The sequence below is a fragment of the Ammospiza caudacuta genome, chromosome Z (assembly GCF_027887145.1).
Source record: "Ammospiza caudacuta isolate bAmmCau1 chromosome Z, bAmmCau1.pri, whole genome shotgun sequence".
Taxonomy (NCBI): Eukaryota; Metazoa; Chordata; class Aves; order Passeriformes; family Passerellidae; genus Ammospiza; species Ammospiza caudacuta.
In genome coordinates, this window is record NC_080632.1 from 27692272 (window position 1) to 27712715 (window position 20444).

General features: G+C 37.1%; 1 protein-coding gene across 3 annotated transcripts in view; it reads right to left on the minus strand.

The window, feature by feature from the left end:
• Positions 1 to 400: 400 nt before the first annotated feature.
• Positions 401 to 20444, minus strand: part of SPIN1 (spindlin 1) — a 62836-nt gene continuing 42792 nt past the window's right edge. For all 3 annotated transcript variants that reach the window (XM_058823591.1, XM_058823589.1, XM_058823590.1), the window contains exons 3-6: positions 14365 to 14413; positions 8879 to 9132; positions 7748 to 7981; positions 401 to 4520 (exon numbers count right to left, since the gene is read on the minus strand). In XM_058823591.1, the coding sequence (XP_058679574.1) occupies positions 4321 to 4520; positions 7748 to 7981; positions 8879 to 9132; positions 14365 to 14413 (737 nt within the window). In that variant the 3' untranslated portion in view covers positions 401 to 4320. The remainder of the gene's footprint in view (positions 4521 to 7747; positions 7982 to 8878; positions 9133 to 14364; positions 14414 to 20444) is intronic.

Sequence of the window (20444 nt, forward strand, 5' to 3'; positions counted from 1 at the left end):
GAACTAAGGGAAAAGGCTTGGGTATGCATGCTGGCATTCTCCATATTCTCCATGTTCTTCAGTATATGACTAAATGAGCTTGGTGCCAAAAACATGGTTTAGAATCACAGAATCATTTAGGTTGGAAGAGATCCTTCAGATCATTGAGTCCAACTGTTAACCTAACACTACAAAGTTTACCACTATACCACATCCTTTAAGTGTCATGCACCCTTAATTATCAGAAAAGTAATAAAGAAAAATCTGTTCAATATGGGAAGCCTGCCTTAGTAATTAAACCACATAAAGTCTTCAAAACAACATAGAAGACTTTAGAAAATCCACAACATGGTAATGTTATCATCTTTCCTCATCACCTCCAATTTGCATCAACTTTGTTTTTATCACCAGAACAATACACTTTATTAAATTTTAAACTGCTTTAATTCAAAGTAAATTAATGTACCACCAAAACACTGAAACATGCGAAATGCTTCTGCAGTTCCCCACTGCCAAGACATTTTGTGTGCTCTGGAAATAGAGACTGTTTCACAGATCTGCACAGCCCCTGGTGGGGGGGGAGTTTTCTGTGTTTAGTTAAATACAATTTAACAGTATGGTTTTCCTTAGGCAAGTCCCATCTTGCAAGCAAACATATTTCATAGGGCAAGTATTATACCAGCATACATGGCTCAACATTAAAATAATAAATCCCCTTCAATCAGAAAAATGAAGAAACTGCTTCTTCAAAATCTGAAATCACATCTCTGTGTTTTGCTCATGAGAACAAAGTTTACAGGCATAAGTTGCACATAAAGGGTTTATTTTAAATGTTTTAAGGATAGAGTTACATCATAATTATAAAAATTACTTACAGAATTAAGTAACAATTTAAAGTGTTTATACTTCTAAATGCAGAGAACAGGGAACTGTCTACATTGTTCAAAATAAAGTAAAAATAAAGAAACCAAGCTCTAAAGATGAATTAATTACCTAATTTAAAAATGTGAACACGAAGACCTCTGAACTATACACATACCAAGAACCATCCAAATTGCACTAATGATGTAAAATACAAAAAGCACAGCATTTTCAAGGAACCAGAAACTGTTTTTACCATAATTCTTTTCCCTGATGACAATTCTCTCTGAAGACAAAGCCCCTATGTTTAAACAATCCATTTAAAGAATGCTTCTACCTATTCCAACAAAAAGGTTTTTCCCCATCTCTACTCCAACATAGTTTAGGGTTTGGCACTCAAAAGAAAGAAGAAGAATGTAGTGTTCTGCAATTCAACTGAAATTTTATTTTTTTCCTCAACAGAATACATGGTCCCTTCAAATGCTGTATGACACATACAACTGGAAAATTACCTTCCGTTGGCACTATGCTCGTCTCACCGGTGCATTTAATCCTACTAACAACCATTAAAACAGCACAATAAGCAAATTCACAAAAAACTGAACACAAAATAAAAACAGAACAAAACAAAAACCTAAACATTTTAACATGCAACTTTAGTTTGTTACATTGAATGTTCTAACCCTCTAAGCATGCAAAAAAGGATGGTCTGCATTTGTTTTTTTTTTCCCTTTTAAGTTTTACATGGCAGCCTGACATCACACACACACACACACACAATATACAACAATACTACAGCAGGTAAATGTGAAAGGTGAATAACTTTTTATACAAAGATCCATGGCTTGTGCCATCACAAGCCCTATGTGATTTTGGAAAGTAATGTTGAACCCCTATAACAAGGAACCAACATTTAGTTACCAGGGTAACGCAAGCACTGCATGCAGATCTGAAACATGAGCCTAAAACAAAGCCCAAAGCAGATGGGCAGGGAGTGGAATTAGTCTCAAGCCTCAAAACTGTGGTTTAAGCTATCGAAAAAAACCAAACCCAAAAAAAACAAAACAAAAAAAATATCCCCAAAAAAACCCCAAGTGAAAATATCCACACAACAGACAAACGGGGACATCCAAAAATGACAGTGAAATTTACAGTTTGTAGATTATACTCTAATTGTCAGAATACATAGTGTATTCAATAGGCTTGCAGAAAACCCACAAATGCAAGCCTAATTCTAGAAGTGTTCCAGTAGACCTAAACCTCAGATATTTCAAAACAAACCTCTTATTCCTCAGAAATATAGCCCCAAGCTCAGTGTACTAGGTAATCCATGTATCTTGTGTGTAATTAATACACTCACTCATTCCTGTGCCACAATTATCGACTTGGGCTCACGGAGCCAGGCTCAGCTTTGAGATTTACATGCAGGACTCTTAAGAGTCAATAGAAAACACAACAGATCTGCAGGATGAAAACACTGTGTTGCAAATCTGCTCACTTTGTTCAAACACAAGAAACATTTACGACTCAGGTACTTACTGCATAAGGACTGCATCGGAAGCTATTCACTGAAAGACAATAGCCTGCCTTTGGTTGCCCATGATGAAATACTGGACATAATGCAATATAGTAGCAATGGACAAAGAATTAAGGTATCATATTTATACGGAGAGTATTTATTACCATTCAACAGCATAATGAGGCACAAGCCTTAAGGCTAAAATATGAAATCAGGCAAAAAAATGGACAGAAAGGGGCTTAAACCACTGAGTCTTCAATATCAGGAATACCCACAACAGAGCTCATCTGCACCTCTGTCCTCTGATTAACAGCTCCTGCATTCTTCCACTAATGGCACACAGCTGGATATCAGGGTATTTGTTCCTTCCATCAACAGTGTTAACTGTCTTCACGTTCTGTACTTCTGTGAAGCAGTTCTTGAAACTTGCAGAGCTCTGCATTTATTGTAACATGACAACCTTGTTGCTGTGCTGCACTGTTGTTCCAATTCCATTATTTTTAAAAGCTGCCACACTTAAGGAAACCCTAATTTTCATTTACAACTATCTTGCAAGATTATAACCATGAAAAGATTTTGCAGTTGTGGGCTGCTATTTACATCCACAATCTAATGCAGATGACAACAACTGAGACTGCCTTATAGCTTCCATTAGATAGTACACCACTGGCATGCAGAACTCTAGTGTTCATAGAATGAAATTAATGTTAACAGCATACCTCAAAGCAAGTACAATGTACACCACAAAAGGCAACAACAGGCTTAAATTGTAGATTTTTCCAGACACTCCTTAAGTGGAAAAGCCAGAAAAAGAATAAACTGGGAAGATGCCTTCTTGAACCAAAATTATTAAAAGCAAACCAAACAAAGGAATGCAACAGACTGAGCAGAAGGCAACAAATGCTTCTCCTTCTCTAAAATTACATCTTCACTGTAAAAGGACATCCCCTCCCACTCCCCTGGTGTAAGATTGTATTTATCATGGAAAATATTAACTACTGTTAGGCTTCTAAGTCCACACACAAACATTCAGGTTCCTAGGTTTTGATTTTAAATGAGAGACTACTGATGCCAATGCGTAGTCTAAAGTCTTCTGAAGTAGCATATATACTGTTAGAGTTGTGGCACCAAGCACTTGGGTTTTGCTAAGAAGTGTGTATAACAAACAAAGAAAGAAGTACAACATTTAGGATTGAAGGCAGCCTTGTTGCATGTATTTTACTGGTTCCTACAACTTGTAAATATGGGCCATTAACCTGCATATTCTAATTAAGTGGTTATACAGATTAAATGTAATTTTATAGCTTAAAGCCTTTTCACTGAAAGGTGCGTAATCCAACACTTGATATCCTACTGCCCTGTGACTAGTAAAAAATGCACAAGCATTTCCATACACTGCAAGTTCTTAAAAAGCTAAATTTGAAATAAAGTGTAAAAACACAGCAGATTGATGTTACTTGGGTTAGGCACTCCTTGATACTGCACCAACTGTTTAAACCTTTCAGAAAAGTCACCTCTGTCCCAACCCTGAAGACAAGGACTGCCAGTATCCAAGAAATTAAATTTAATGTTACAAAAGAAGGCGTATCAAAATATCAAACTACACTTGCATGTGGCAGTTGAACAAGTGAGTGCAAGATTGAAGAAAAAGTCAAAATCTATGAAAAAATTTAGATTAATGATTACAACACTAGATCAACTTTACACAGCTTGAATTTGCAGCTGTTCTTTGCTTTTAACTCCCTCCTGCCCAAACATACTGACTTCCTTCAAGAAAAGGAGTTCTTTTACACAAAATGTGTCATGTTTGTATTACTCAGAACAAAACAGTTTTGCTGGCAGAGATTGTGGGTTCGCAGGGACATTTAAGCTTTCGTTAAACTGGAAAGCAGTCGAGTCTTTGTGTCTACAAATTTTACATTTAATAGTTCCACAAATTTGGCAAAAGTTCATGATGATGTCTAGGATGTCTTCACCAAATCGTAGACATAAATATGGAAATCATCATCAAACTTGATGAAATAGACAGATGGTTTGGCTTCAACTTGATGAATGACCATGCCAGTCCTTTTCGAGCCATCTTCTTTGGCATATTCCACTTGTTTGCCTACCAGGCTGTCCACAACTTCACCTGGTTCCCGTTCTGCAGGAGGTGAATCATCTGTAACATAAACCCAGCATGCTTTAGTAGACATTTTTATAAAATTTTGCACTATGAAAGAAAACTGCACAGTCATCTTTAAAACTCATACAAAACAATTAGAATTTGTAAACAGATTACTTAATTTCATTCAGACAAGCATTTAACAATTGCCATGCTTGTAGAAAGTAGTTGCAGAAAAAGTCTTCAAGCAATGCTGTCTTCAGTGTTATAAAGACAAAAATAGCCCTTTGGTAAGAGAAGTAAAACTTTGACAGGAGGGTGTATGCACAAGTTGTAGAAAATGGCTGTAGATAGCTGAATTTCTGCTGAATGAGCAGAAAAAGGCATTGTATCTACTTAGCAGAAAGGTACCCTAACTTAACTTCCCTCTTCCCACACACATTATTCAAAGGTTCAATGCGTGCATTTAACTACAACAGAAGCATCTCTTCTGAAATGGTAGTAGGTGTCAACTCCTTATTAAAAGGGACTTTTGACTCCATATTTGAGAAATTTTGGTAAAATCTGACTGTATTATTTTCCTCTCTGGCAAAACCTAACCGGCCAATCCCTATGCTAAATCTGGATTATGAAAGGTGTGATTTGTAGCATGCCAAGTGATTGGATACAAGCCAATTACGGAACTTGATAAAGGGTAAAAAGTACTGTGTGGAGAACTGAAAGCTAACCACATCTTCTTTCTCAACTCCTCTTCTTTGATTCCTAATTCAGATAAACTTGTAGTTTGTATTCTACAGGAAAACTTTCTAAAGCAGTTGCAATATCTAATGTGGCTTTTATTCTGGAAATCATAAGCTTTTAAATTAATAATTTAGTTACAAGTTTGTATTAAGAATCCCTTACAGATTCTACCAATTTTATTTTGAGTTTTGAGAGCTGTGAAAAAACTCTTAAAGAAGAAAAAAAAACCCAACAGGGAATGAATAGACTGGCTTGCATTTGCACTTTGAAAGTCTTGCAAACAGAAGGTTTTTGTTTTTCACTTCCTCTATGAATGCATTGTCATGCAGAGTTATTACCCTCTTAGTATGAGTTTTATATTTCTAGGCAAAGATGCAAGTTCAACTCCTACATTTTCACTTAGAAGTGTAGGCCAAGTTTTAGTATCAGATCCAGCACTATATTTTCCCCTCACAAAAAGAAAAAAGGTTAAAACAAATTACCTATTATTTGGTCTCCTCATATGTGCAGAACCTATGTTTGATAAGGGACAGCACCCTAGAAATTTTATTTATAACATTATGGCAAGTTCCACCAAATTTATAGAAGTATTTGTAGATATTCTAAAATCTGATTTTGAATAATACTACTCCAAAATACTAACATCCAGTTGTTGAGTCAAGGACATGATTCAAAATATCTGGAAAGCACTCACATTCAGGAAAGGAAGCAAATACTTAGAAGTGTTTAGAAAATCAGTAAGCAATAATCTTTTGGCAAGCACAGAGGGTAAAGTGCACTAAAACCAATTAAGATTTAAATGGAAAGAAAGCGTTTAAGCTTTCCCTACTCCCAAGGTGGAAGAAAGCAAAGCAGACTTAAAATACATTCCTAGTCTGTTTTGATGGTTAATACAAAGAACAAGTTATTTTAACATTCAAATCTGAAAGAGCTGGCTTTATTTCTTTAAGAAGAGGAAGACCACTTTTTTCCATTAACATTTGTGGTTCCTTCTTTAAAGCATCAGAGATGCTGCTTTTTGCTAGGGCCAGAGGAGATGGTAATCTAAACACAGATCATTAACACAGAGATTATGCAAATAAGTGCCACTTTTTTATTCTGCCAGTAGATCATTACCAGTGGTGCATCTAAAAGAAGATGATCTCAAACTAGACTAATTACTAATTGGATAACTGTAGTGGTTGGCTACATAGTGCTTTGCATATGTATTAGTTACAATAATTTTCTTTAAATCCCAGATGGCTTTTGTCAAAAAGGGCTTTGTTACACAGGAGAAGTAAACCCAAAGTATTCTTTCTAATCTCTTTCTTTGAACTGACTATCTAAATCTCTAGAATAATATTGATTCTGTGAAAAGCCTCCTAAACTAATAGAAGTCCTGAAGAAGACTACTTCATCCAAAATGACAGGAAAGATACTAAGAGGAAATCTTTTCTTACTAGTGTTACAATATGTGAGAGAAAATCAATTTCAAAAAATAAGTACTTCTTTCCCACAAGCAACTACTCAAGAAGTTTTTCACACTGAAGACACATAGCTAGTGAAATTGTTCTTACTATATCAGTCTGACCCCAAATATTCATTCCCACAAGAACTGCTTCAGAGACACAAATAAGAGCCAACTCCACAAAACATGATACTTCTATAAGAAAACAGCAGTGGAAGATTTCTGGCTTGTAAATTTCCACTAAAAAACCAAAATGTAAAGTCTTTCACGGTAGCACACCCATATTTTCAGCAGAATTAGGATTAATTATGAAAAGGTATTACCCTGCATATGTCACTGCTATGAAAAGTTAAATATTTCAGCAGTTAACACAGATGTTCTTTCTTGTACTACCACATTTGTTAGCTGTGACACTGAAAAAAAAATTAAATGGAATATCAAATATGATGGTTGTTTGTCACCTGTCTTGACCACACATAAACCACAGCTAAATGTTTAACACAAAAAGCTGTCAAAAGAAAACAGTAACTTTTTGCCGTTGGCAGGTTATATACAACCATGAACAGGGACGGGACACCCAAAATCAGTGCCGTGAGCTGTTTATTTCAAACATCAGTCTCAGTACACTGTTAGGACAATGGAGACAACAGATGTGAACAGCTCACTGATACAAATGGAATGCTAAGGAAACGTAACGTTACAGCATAGCATAAAGCCATCTCAGCCTAGGTTTCAGCCAGTCACACATAGAGCATCAATGTATTGACAATAATTCTATCCAATCATATGAAACACACGTAACTGTAGTTAACACAATAAAGACTTCTTCTCTAACACAATGGCTCGTTTATGAGAGACTAAGCACAGAGACTCATTCATATTAACCTTCTAAAGATATACATTAGATAAACTTGTTGCAACCTAAAAGGGCAAATCGCAAAGGTTTATTGTTCTATTTCTCACGTCTGTGCTACAGCTTAGAAAACTTTCTGCTGCATTAGCAATGCTCACAAATCTGCTGTCTGAGGCCTGTTTTTTTTACCATTTCCTCAAAACCCTCTAATTTTATGGATCCCAACATAAGTGGCCTACTTACTTGAATCAGGCATAATGCGAAGGTCACCTTCTTTATAATCATCTAAGAGCTGGTACATGTACAAGACGGGATCCTTCTCATAGGTAATATAAAACCATGTGTTCATAATAGGAGCTCGAGCCAAAACCATCCCCCTCCATTCATCTTTTGAGCCATCCTCTGTCTCAAACATATGTTCCACGGCTTTACCAATCATTGTGTCTGCCAGGTGGGCATCACTAATTCGAGACGAAGCTGAAACGACAGCATTTCAGAAATTCATTCAAAATGTGTCTTTGTAAAAATAACCTTTATGCTGATTAATGCACAAATCTTATTGGCAGTTGGTAAATTCATACACAAAACAAACAGTGTCCATTCCAGAGAGTTTAGTGCTGCAGAACTAAGAACTTCAGAATGTTGTTAAAATAATTATGAATTATTGTACTCCCTGTGATTGAACAATCACAATGTAAGCTAACAGGAGATCAGTCAAGCAGCAGAGACTCTGTACTTTAACTAGACACTGAGCAGGGAGAGGCAGAAACAGTTCCATGATGGTATTAATTCAACTTTTGGGGAATTGTAACCAATTCCTTTGCAGTTAGAAGAGGCAAGAGCTTTTTCTATTTACAAACTAGTGTTTACTTGAGTAGATATCAAACTTGGTGGATTGAAAAACCTGCAGTTTAACAATCCAAGTGCTAATTCTGTAAAACAAAAAGCATTATTACTCATCAGGTTAATTCACTTAGAAAACGTCTTCCAGCCATTATTATAGTACATGGTGGTTGTACAAGAAAAAATGTAACCTTATTACTGTTAGACACACAAAATAGACAACACAGTCTAGATGGCTTAGAGTTGAAATTTTAACAGAAATATCAATGTTAATCTGAAAACTACAGAATGTACTGCATACTACTTTAAAGACAGAAGACAGCAATTGCACTCACTAGCATCATCAAAATTTGTTGGAATAGAAAAAAAAAATCAAAGCATTTAGATTACCTACCATGAGACAAAAGTGAAATTGAGCAGTAACATTTAAGTAGTCATGGGTTATCTGGGGGAAGTCTGCAGGGAAAACATTTGGTGATAAATGTCAGCCAATATGTATATCTATTTAGGAGAAAAAACCCAAACACTTACCAACTCTGTCTGGAAGAACTTCAAGTGCTGAAACTCTTTCATCTTTGTGAAGTTCTAGTCCATACACACAATCAAATCCATCATACTTTATGAGATAGAGTGAGGGATTTACAGGAACTTGATCAAGAACTGTGCCCTTCCATTGTGTTACAGGTCCACTTCCTTCTTTCCATCCGTGCTGTATCCTGCAGCCTACAATGTTTCTTCGTGGCTGAGAAATAGGTTTGCTTGGTCCCACATTGTTTCTATGTTTTCTGTACACAGATACAAACATTAATATTAAACAGGTACATACATAATCTGCCTCAAAAAATAACCGTATGCTTTTACATGACAATATATTTTATAGCTTAGCATACCTTATTCAAATTAGGTCATAAAGCTAATAAAATTTAATTGGAAAGAAGAAAAACATACTTAGAAGTAGTGACACATTTTTGACATGCTGTATAAGTTCAGTTTCCTAGCAGTAAATTTTAAATGTAGTTTGCTTAAACCAAAATAACAAATCCTATCCCTTGCTACACTGAATGTCAAAAGTAAAACTCACCTGATCAAATCTCAAAACACAAGGTTACCTGGCAGTGCTACAACTTTACTACCTTGTTACTCTCTGCAGAACAGTAAACAACTCCTTCCCAGAAGGAAGAAAGTGCAAGCATTATGTGGCTGACTGAAATTCTTTCAAAATGTTTGTTTTCCCTAAAACAGACCTATTTTCACCTGAGGAAAATATTGGCTCCTTCATTTACAGGTAATTTTGATTCCAAGTAGTTTTAAAGACACATGACAGCAACAACACTTCCATATTTAATATGGAAAATTAAAAACTGCATGTAATGTAAATGGTCAGAGAGGGGATACTCCTTTATGTGGAAAACAGATCAAGTAACTTTTTTGTCCTTCTGATATTATCATGGAATTGGCATGAAAATTCCCTCTGGTAAGTAACAGCTGCTATTCTGATGAACTGTAATGTCAGCTATTTGACAGTTCCAAATCACTGAAAGTGGTATACAAGTTTTGTTTTATGCAGCTATTAAAAACACAATTTTGAACACAAATGGAAGAAACTAAGGGGGATTATAAGAATATACAAAATTCTCCTGGATATCAACTATTTGTAAAACAAATTTTTGAGCTACTACTTGTAGCACACATCATTTCAATGGCAGTAATATGTGCACACAACTAGCTTAAAAGTAACATCTAAAAGATGATGAGTTGCAGAAGGCAATATTGTTCCTTAGATTAGAGATAGTGAGCAAAGAAAAAGGCTCCAGATATGATTAATGCTCTCATAGAAGTCCCTAGATGATCCAAAAAACACAGATAACAATCATACCACTGAAATCCTGGAAGCAGTATTTCAGAATAATACACTCACAATATGATATTGGAATGTTTAACACTGTATCATAACTGTAACCATAACTATTAAAAACAAGATACACAATTAACTTCAGTACTTGTCCCACCTCCAGATTTTAATTCATCATGAAGATCTTAGCAAGGATATTTTCAAATTTCACTTTTGTTATCATTTGAGGTTTCCAAAGATCAGGCTGCCGTTTTGATTCCTAACCTTGATAGCACAGATAATTGGAACAGGTTTGAGTTCCTATAAAGAAAAACTCTCCCACAAAGCTGGATCTAATTTTATGCAAAAACTAGAATGTACTTTCAGATTCTAGCTCTACTCAAGTATATATATGTGTTTCTAATTGTAACAAGTGTCAGTAATAGCTTACTATTACAGAATAAGTTCAGAGATCAGGTTCTCAGCACAAAATTGAGGTTGTTTTGTATTCGATTCATTTAATTAGTGCTAATGGAACACTGATTCATTCAGAAGGGAATAAAAACTACTAGAAATAAAAAAAGTTTAAACTGACATTGCTTTGTCTAGTTTAAGCAGCTTATGTTGCTCATCATTTCATCTTTCAAAAAAAATTATAATGCTATTGATATTCAACCTCATAGTGAACTTTTACTTTCTGACTACAAAGCATAATATTTAATATTTATTTGGAACAATACGGTAGAAAGCTTTACACTCATTCTAAAAAAAGATGGGAGAAGATAACATAACTGAGTTCAAACAGGTTTATAATGCCTCATAGAGCAAAGATTATTAGGAATTTAATTACAAATCAAGTACCCACTACATGTACTTGCAGTTTCAAATTTTTGTTTGAAGGTTGCATAACTGAACAGCTGCTCACTTCTCATTTGAAGTGGTCCATACTATAACAAATCAGATACTCAAACTATCTAATTAAATTATCAAGGAAACTCGTAAATTATCAAGGAAAACATACTTCTTGTATCTGAACATGGTAAGAAAGCAAGCAAAAGTTTCTAACTATTAGGAAGTACGTTATGAATGTACTTCCATGTAAGACAACCAAGTAACCAAAACTCCTTTCCTCAACAGCGTGCCATTTTTGTAATAAATCAAGTTACTCAGATAACCTTCTATGATGTTCTATCCAGAATGTCCAACACAATTTTTCCTTCTCTTTCATTAAAACAGTATTTAAAATTTCCACAGACATTTGCTCTTGAATATTTGAAAACAATTAGACATGTAAGAAACGAAGCCAGGATAAACAGAAAATAGCAAGTCCTGGAAGTAGTTCTTGACACATCAGACACATCATCATTGTAAACGGCCCTTCGATTCCCAAAAGTTTCTGATCCTCTTCTTTATCTTGCAGGCTGTATGCTGTTAAATAAAAACCTAATGCGAAAAAGTTTCATTATCAGAACCAGATACTTTGGAAATGTTATAAAGACTACACAGTCAGGAGGAAATCTGCCCAGATGTTAAAGCTGTGTTTATATGGTCCTTACACAAACTTTAATTTGGCTACTGCTATCTGGGAAACCAACATATCTCAGAACTGCAGAGGACTGCTAGCAGAAAAGTCAGCTATTACCAGAGAGTGGTGCTTAAACCACAAACTAGCATTTATAAAAATAGGAATGGCAATGCCCAGTAACCTACAAAGTTACTCATTAAAGTTTTGTTGTTGATTGTTTTTTATCCTTATCATGTCATCTCAGAAAAACACCAAAAGGAAAAAAAAAACCAGAAGGATGAAAGAAAATGACATCTCTCAGATATGCAAAACATGCAGAACTGTGAAAAACCGGAATGAAAATGATAAAATATTATAGAAGCAGTACAGTAGCAGTGGTCAGTATGCCTTCAAATTTCTCATGGTACAAAATAAAAGTTATTGAAAATAGGATACAAAACGTAATACAACTGTGATCTAACTCATGTCTATGACTAATAACATAATGGTGATCTGAGAATTGTTATTAACTACTTTTTAGAATATTCCGACTATGAGGCATGTTAATTAACACAGAAGTTTTCAAGTATGTTCTGTACTCCTTCAAAAATAAAAAAATTCATTAAGTTGTGAATTTCAGCTCTGGATGCTGCAGAAGCCAAGAGCACGTTACATTAAAGTGGTATCAAAATTTCAAAATGTTTAAGTCCACTTGTAATAAATTGCAATTATAACCTACACCTCCAAGTCTCTGAATTGCTAACTACAAGAAATCTGGAGAGGCTATGAAGAAAGGATTGCTTCATACCTGTGCTAGATCTTGCACTATCCTTATACACTAAGCGTGGAAAGAATGACATTTTTGAATTTATTGATTGATCTGATCCCAGTGAGGTCAGCTTCATATTGGCAGAGATCACCACTACTCAAGACAGAGCGCTTGGAAGAACTGCCCTAAAACCACTGGAATCATCTCCAAAAGACTTAATGGTTGTGGGCCCCTCTTTCCTTTAAAGAAAAGGGTATTGTCTGCCAAATAGTTAACTGCTATTTAAAGAGTTCAGAAGGCTCATCCACACTGCTCATTCTATCACAGCCTCACTTACTTAGTCATGCCTTGCTCCCTCCTCTGCCACAAACCTTCTGACACAAACCTTTAAAATCTCAATGGCCTTTGAGTGCTAGTAGGCTTCTTTTTCTTTTTCCTTAAATGAGGACATAACTATATAAATAGCTAAATCAGTGACAAAGTACATTACTAACTCACAGTTGATCATGTTGGCTCAGAGTAGTGTCAGCATACAGTATTACATCATATTCATATCCTACTCATTTATGGTAAACTATAAACAATGTTCCACTATTACACCTCATTCTCAGGCAGCACGCAAGAAGTCTCCTTCGCCTGGTACAAAAAAACCTTAACTAAGTAATAAAAAATTGAACTAGGCTAAATTAACATAAAACTGAGCTGGATGCTTAATTAAACACCTCAAAATTATATCACTTAAGATCAAAACTTCTTATGTCCCACAAAAGCTTTTACGCTAATAAGTTTACAGCCTATTTAGTTATTTAAATAAGTGTATATTAACACAACAATAAAGACAAATCTAGCCACCCTCAAGTACAAAAGGCAACCCACCTCTGATAGTCTTCCCATCATACACTCCTTTCTCTGAGCGGTTGAAAGAGAACAAGAGAAATTAAAGTTTAACCAACTCTACCTGCCCCTAGACAAAAAAATGTTTCTCTTTGCCTTCTATGAAGATAGACAAGAATGGATAATGATGAGCTGGTGGAAGGCATCAGAGTAGTTTAACATCAAGTGTTGTCCCTGGGAAACAGTTAACACTGTTAATAGTGATTAACTAGATTAACTGTGGAAAATAAACGTGCCAAACAAATTGCCTGTGATTGATACACACTATATGACTTTACACTTACAAACAGCTGGTAACATTTCAAGTTTCCCACTTACCCAGCTTAGAATTCTCTCACCAGATACAGCCAGATACGGTATCTTGCTGCATGACACTAAGACCAATTATATCCAGAAGGTTACCTCTACTTTCACACAGTTACTCACCAGTGTTCAGCTGCCACTATATAAGATGTTGAAGATGGAAAAATACATGCCATGAAAGTGTAGCAAAAGCAGGTATCCTTCCTTCACATACTAACAGCAACTTCCTTACAGAAGTATTTCAGTACATTCTTTATTTTTTAAAAATGAAAAATTTTTTCCAACACTATAGTTACAATGCTATCTATGATTAGATATATCTGAGATTCCTTCCCAACTGGGTTCTTAGTAAGGATGATTTGCAGGTTTTTTTGATCAGGTGACTGCAAGAACTCTGCGCCAGAGAACAAACATCCTACAGTAGACATGGCTAAGCTAGGCCTGAAAATCCTTCTCTACTGATTCCAGAAGAATTTCGAAATTGTATTTAAAAAAATATAATATTAACAGTCAAAACAACATTTAAAACTTTATCTGTGGGGCTTTCTTTACCCTACTACCCTCCTGAAAGGATTAAAAGTCTGACTCTACACACATACACAGACTGAATATTATTCCACAGTTTTCAAAAACAGAGTGGAACAATCAGATATATTTCTAGAACAGTACTTCCAGTTACTGAGAGCTATTCTTTAGTAAATATATCAACAACTTACTTGTGGGATGTTCTTTTCTTCATCATGCTGGCAGACACTCCTGCATGACCTACAATATAAAAGATGTTGGAATTACTGAAAAATAATTTAAGAACTTACATAAAAGCCATCATATTGAATGTCAAAATGTAAAGAATCCAAACACTTTCTCTTATGACTGATCAGTGAAAAGGCTCTAGAGAGGAAAAGGCTTTAAAGAGGTAGACATTGGCTATTTGCACATGAAGCTGGCGTGGACTGAACTTGGCTGGATGCCCGGTACCCACCAAAGCTGCTTCTCTCAGCTGGACAAGGGAGAGAAAATACAACCAAATGTTCCTGGGTCAAGAGAGCGTCAGAGAGGCATCACTCAACATTTACCATCAGAGGCAAACCAGGCTTGACTTGGGGAATATCAATTTATAACCAAGCAAGTCAGAGTAAGACAATAAGAAATAAAGCTAAATCTTAAAAATACCTTCCTCGCAGCTCTCCCTTCTTCCTGGGCCTAACTTCACTCCCAATTTTTTTCTACCTCCTCTCTCCCAGGTAGCACAAGTGGACAGGGAACAAAGGTGCAGTCAGTTAATCACAAGTTGTCTCTGCTGCTTCTTTCGTTCTCCACAGGGTTAGGGTTAGTTCTGCCTCCTCAGGGGAAGGACTCATCTTACTTTTTCCCCACTGAAGTGTGGGGCCCCTCCCACAGGAGACAGTCCTTTAAACTTCTCCAATGTGAATCCATCTCAGGGGCTACAGTTCTTGGCAAAAAGCTTCAGCATGGATCTCTTCCAGAGTGTGCCATCCTTCTGGAACAGGCTGCTCTACAGTGAGCTCCCCACAGGGTCACAAGACCTGCTTCAGCATGGGCTCTTCTCTCATGGGGCCACAGGTCCAGCCAGGAAACCTGCCCCAGTGCAGACTTCCTGCAGGCTCAGACTCCTTCATCCACACACCCCAGTGCAGGGTCCTCCATGCACTGCAGGGGCACAGCTGCTTCACCATGATTTTCACCACTCTCTGCACTGGACCCTCTGCTCCAGGGCCTGAAGCACCTCCTCCCTCACCTTCCGCAGTGACCTTGGAGTCTGCAGGGCTGCTGTGCTTACATAGTTTCACTCCTCTCCTGCAACTGCTATGGGGCAGAATCTTTCCCCTGTTCTTCAATACAGTGCCCACTGGCACTACCACCATCACTGACAGGCTCAGCTTTGGCCAGTGCAGATCCATCTTGGAGCGGGCTGGCACTGGCTCTCTTGGACACAGGAGAAGCTTCTACCTACTTCTCGCAGAAGTCACCCTTGCCATGTAAACCCAACACAGAAGCTCAGTGATGAATGTTAACGAGTGACAGCAACTATTAAAATGGAAGTTGAACTAAACACAACAGAGACAGTAGTTGCAATGGTCAATCAGCAACAATTGTGAATCACCAGGCTGTTTTAAGCTTCCATCCTTGAGTTAGTAAAAGGAGATGCCAATATACATCATCCTGAGTTAGCAAGATCAGCACTACCTGCGCCTAACAGAGCACATAAAAAACTAAAAATAAATAATTTTTTACTAGAAGAAGAGCACTGCACTCAACCCAGCGATAACTTGGGATGAATCTGAAAAATGGAAAGCTTTTAATAAGATGAAATGAGGAAAGCGGAAATCAGGCTTCTGCTGAAAGAGAGCAGCCATGAAGAATTCAGCAGAGGAAATATGCAAGATCAAAATGACAGAAAAACACGTTCAAAAGAACACTGTACATAAAAGGTAATGTGTACAGGTAGAAAAATCAAAATTAGTTATTGGAATGAAAACTGCAGCCTCAGATCACAGTCAGAGGCCACCTGTACAGGGATCATTTACTGGGGTTGACTGAAACAGCCCCTGTTAAAGTGATGCCTGATGGTGACCACATGGCCAGAAGATAACTGACTTTGATTCTGATTCTCCTTGTCTTCCTCACTATACAGCCTCTGAACAGTATGGAGTTAAAATTTCTTCACAGGAGCTTGTTTTGGACTGTTTTGGATTTTTTCCTTCTTGGTTGCCAATCTAAAACAATCTGGTCACAGTGCTGGACTGAACCATGTGTAACTCTAACAGCTCATGTTTATGTACAAACATGCCTAGAATTTTAACTAGGAATGCTTGAATTAACATTTGCAGAGAAGTGCTTTAATTTCTCTATAGGTTTAAACAAATCAATTCTTTCAAATTTGCACTGTATTCATGTTCCAAGCATATCTACAACTACATACATATTGAAGAGAATCATACAGGAGTCAAGCAGTGACAGTACCAATAGTCTTTGAAGTCTTCCTAAGTATTTTACTATTTTAATTTTTGTATGCAAAATTTAAGAGGGCATACACAAAGTTACAGAAATGGCAGAACTAATATAATTAATTAATAATTAAAATAATCTTATGTTTAGTATATTCAAGTTTTCATCAGATAGTCAAGAATCTGCATTTCCAACAGTAATGATATCTGAAGTGTTCGTAATTTTTAAAAATTAGACCTTGTCTTTCAATTACTGCAGTAAAGATCCTTCTTGCAATTTTTGACTGTTACAAAACCAAATAATTAAATTGAGTAAGAACTTAGCAGGGAAGACAAAAAAAACTCAGAAAAAGTATGATTAGAAACACATAAGACTTTAGGACTTTATTACAACCTGTAAGAAAACTTTCTAAGCATAATTTCCGTTACCTCTCTGTATATGAGGCTGTATTCTATGATATGTAATATAATTTTAAAAAAATTATTAAAAATATGGTGATGTTTTATTTTAAAAGAAGTAATTTTGTCAAATCCAAGAACTGTTCTTACAAAATAGAGAAACTTCATCAACAGAAGATGAGCATATGTACTTAACATTTTACATTTCCAGCTAATGAGAGAAAAGTAAGATTTTGGCTAAAGTAGCTCAAGTAAAAACACAGCAAAACAACAGAATGGTGCAGCACAAGAATTTGCTTTCTGTCCACCTCTCAAGGACTCTGTAACCTGTAAGAAGGGAGATATGAAGGATTTATCTTTCAAAGTCAAGAACTGAAACACTAGATTGACACCGAAGGAAGACTTACTCCAACATTTGCAGTAAGTACAGAAGAGAAGTTATGCCAACCTCCAGGAATGGGATTTTGCTGTTTCCTAAGTTTTCACTTTGGGATCTTCAAATTTTGCTAAGATTCAACTTGTTCACTGATGTAATGAGCTCTATACCAAAGGCAACACAGACAACTAAGCACTACTCATCATCTTAAATCAGTCTCTTAAGAGAGCTCCTAGTTTAATACATGAAGTGATGGCATTTGGATGTTTAATAAATGTATCAAGTATTTGAAGATCCTAGGTTAAACACACTCTTGTACTAACCAGAACGTGATTTACCACAATTTGCCCTCTAAATTTGCACAGTCTGAATTCAGACAGGTCTCAGAGAGATGTAAACTCCTTTTAAGGATATATGGGGTTATACTATTGAATTGCTTGGCTACCGTAGTGGGTCTAATGCTGGCCAAATGCCAGTCCACTCACTAGAATTACTTACTCATTTTCTGCTGTGAGATAAGGATTAGAAGGAGAGCAAAGCAGGCTCAAACTTTAAAAGATATAAAGAAAACTTTATTAACAGAATTAAAAGAAAAAAAGAAAGAAATCAGAACAAACTTTCAAAACACTTCACCTCCCACCACACCCTCTTTTCTTTTCCACTGACAACGTAAAGAGACAAAGCCTGGGACTATCAGTCAGTTTACCACCTCTAAAATAGTCTTTCTTCAGTTCTCTTAGGGAAAAGAGTCTCTCTTGCCATGCCATGGAGACTTTTCCACAAGAAACAGTCCCTTCATGGTTTTAATCTTCACAAATAGCAGCTGCCTGGAAATCTGCAATCATTAAGTCCCTCCCAAGTTTTGGTAGTTTTTTCCATAACTATCACCATAGGTGAGTCACTTCAGCTTATTGGGGTACAATTTTAAGGATGAGTTGTTCTAGTATAGAAATAAAAGTTCTCTTATTTTATCTCTGGAAACAGAGGTTTTCTTCTTCCATCTTTGGGGAAAGGTTTCTCATCTGTCTCATCTCTCTCTGTTCAAGCTACTTCAACACCTCCTTGCTTCAACACTGCTCACTGTGGCTAGAATGCTACATCCCCCAGCGCATTCCATGAGTTACAGGGGGGAAAAAAACGTCTGATGTATCAATTATTGTATCAATTCACCATAGCCATACAAGAGAATTTCAGCCCAAGACTAAGGCATCTCCTCATTCTCCTCCCATCTCCTCCTTTATGGACCTTGGTGTCTCTATGTTGTTTTCTCTAAGTGTCTTCACCCTTTCCTTCTCTTCACTTGAGAGAGGATTGATGTCTGCAAGTTCCATCCGTACACTAAAAATGTTAACATCTTGCCCGGGCCTGTGGATAAACATATGATCTTTGCCGGGCAGTGGCCACTCTGGTTGCATGGCTGTTTTCTGGTCCCTGCTGCATTAAATTCCAGTTGCAGGGGCTGATTTCTGTGTAGGGTTGCAGAGCCATCTCTGTTCTTAGCCACATGATTTTTCTGCAGAACCAGCAGAGTGGCTTGGTGGTTCATGGCTGGAAAGGAGCCTGGCTTGGCTCCATCCAAAGCTGAATGGAGCCAGCATGGTCCACTGGCTGTGGTTGGAACTCGGTAGCAGCAGAATCTCAGCCAAGCTGCGCTGCAGGCCGGGCTGGCCGGGCCATGAGGCAGAGCAGGGCTCGACTGGCCTGGCCAGACAACACAGCAGAGTGAGGCCTTGCCTGGCTAGCGTCCACTTACCTGCTGAAAGGCTAGAGGCAAGAGAGCTTTTCCCAGGATTTGTTCATTTTTAAACACGTTTTCCACAGAGGCATTTTCAGCTCTTTCAAGTGGTTTAACAGGTTGTCAATATTCAAACTAGCCAACTGATTGGTTTTGTCAGGTCCAAAGGAAGCTGCCAAGGTCCTTACAGAGAATCACTTCCATAGCTCATGGATTTTTTTCTTAACTAAAACCTAAACTATGTTAACCCATAACAGCTACACAATTGTAGAAATTGCAACAAGAGTTTCTCTGTCCTCTACAGCAGCTCTGGACATGTGGAGAGGACAGCACAGAATCCTTAGGTTTAACATATTCTAGTCAGAAGGTCAAAATCAGAACTATCTGCCTCCTGAATTCGTCTTGGTCCACAAGAATGGAGCAGGTGGATGACACGACCCAGCCATGGGCACTCCCAGCCCAGAGAGCCAAACGTGTCCTGGGCTGCATCCAGAGCAGCGTGGGCAGCAGGGGAGGGAGGGGATTCTGCCCCTCTGCTCTGGTAAGACCCCAACTGGAACCCTGCATCCATAGGTCCTAGCACTGAAGAGACCTGCTGGAATTAGGTCACAGGAAGGCCACAAATATCACTGGAGGGCTGGAGCACTTCCTGCATGAAGAAACATGATAGTTGGGATTGTTTGGCCCGGAGAAGAGAAGGCTCTGAAGAGACCTTACTGCAGCCTTCCAGTATGTGAAGGGGGCCTATAAGAAATATATGGACAGACTTTTTAGCAGGACCTGTTGCAACAGGACATAGGGTAACGATTTTAAAAAGGAGAAGATTAGGTATAAGAAGTTTTTGTACCTTGAATGTGGTGAAATACTAGCACAGGTTATTAAAATATAAAATACATGGACTATTTCCACTCTTTCACTGTATCTTCTTATTTTAATTTTTGTTCCTCCTGATAAAGACTACATTACTGCTGTATTATTCAATCTCAGATGACAGAAATTTTATAGGCAAGACTTAAAATTCTAATTTCTACTTAAGATGTAGCTATTTTGGAACCCTATGTGTGTTTGTAAAGTTTCTTGGAAAGTGGCAACCACCATTAAAAATGGAAGGCATAAATATTTGTATCCATAATGCAACAAAGCTCAACAAATCTGATTAAAAAGTTACTTCTTTAAGTACAACTTTTTTCCTTTTTTTACAGCTGTTCTAGGTAATCTCAGAGATTCTCTTAAGTTTACCTAGTTCAGCCCTATGATGGGGGAAGGCACTTTTCACTATATCAAGTTGCTTAATATCCCTTTGAACAAACCTTAAAT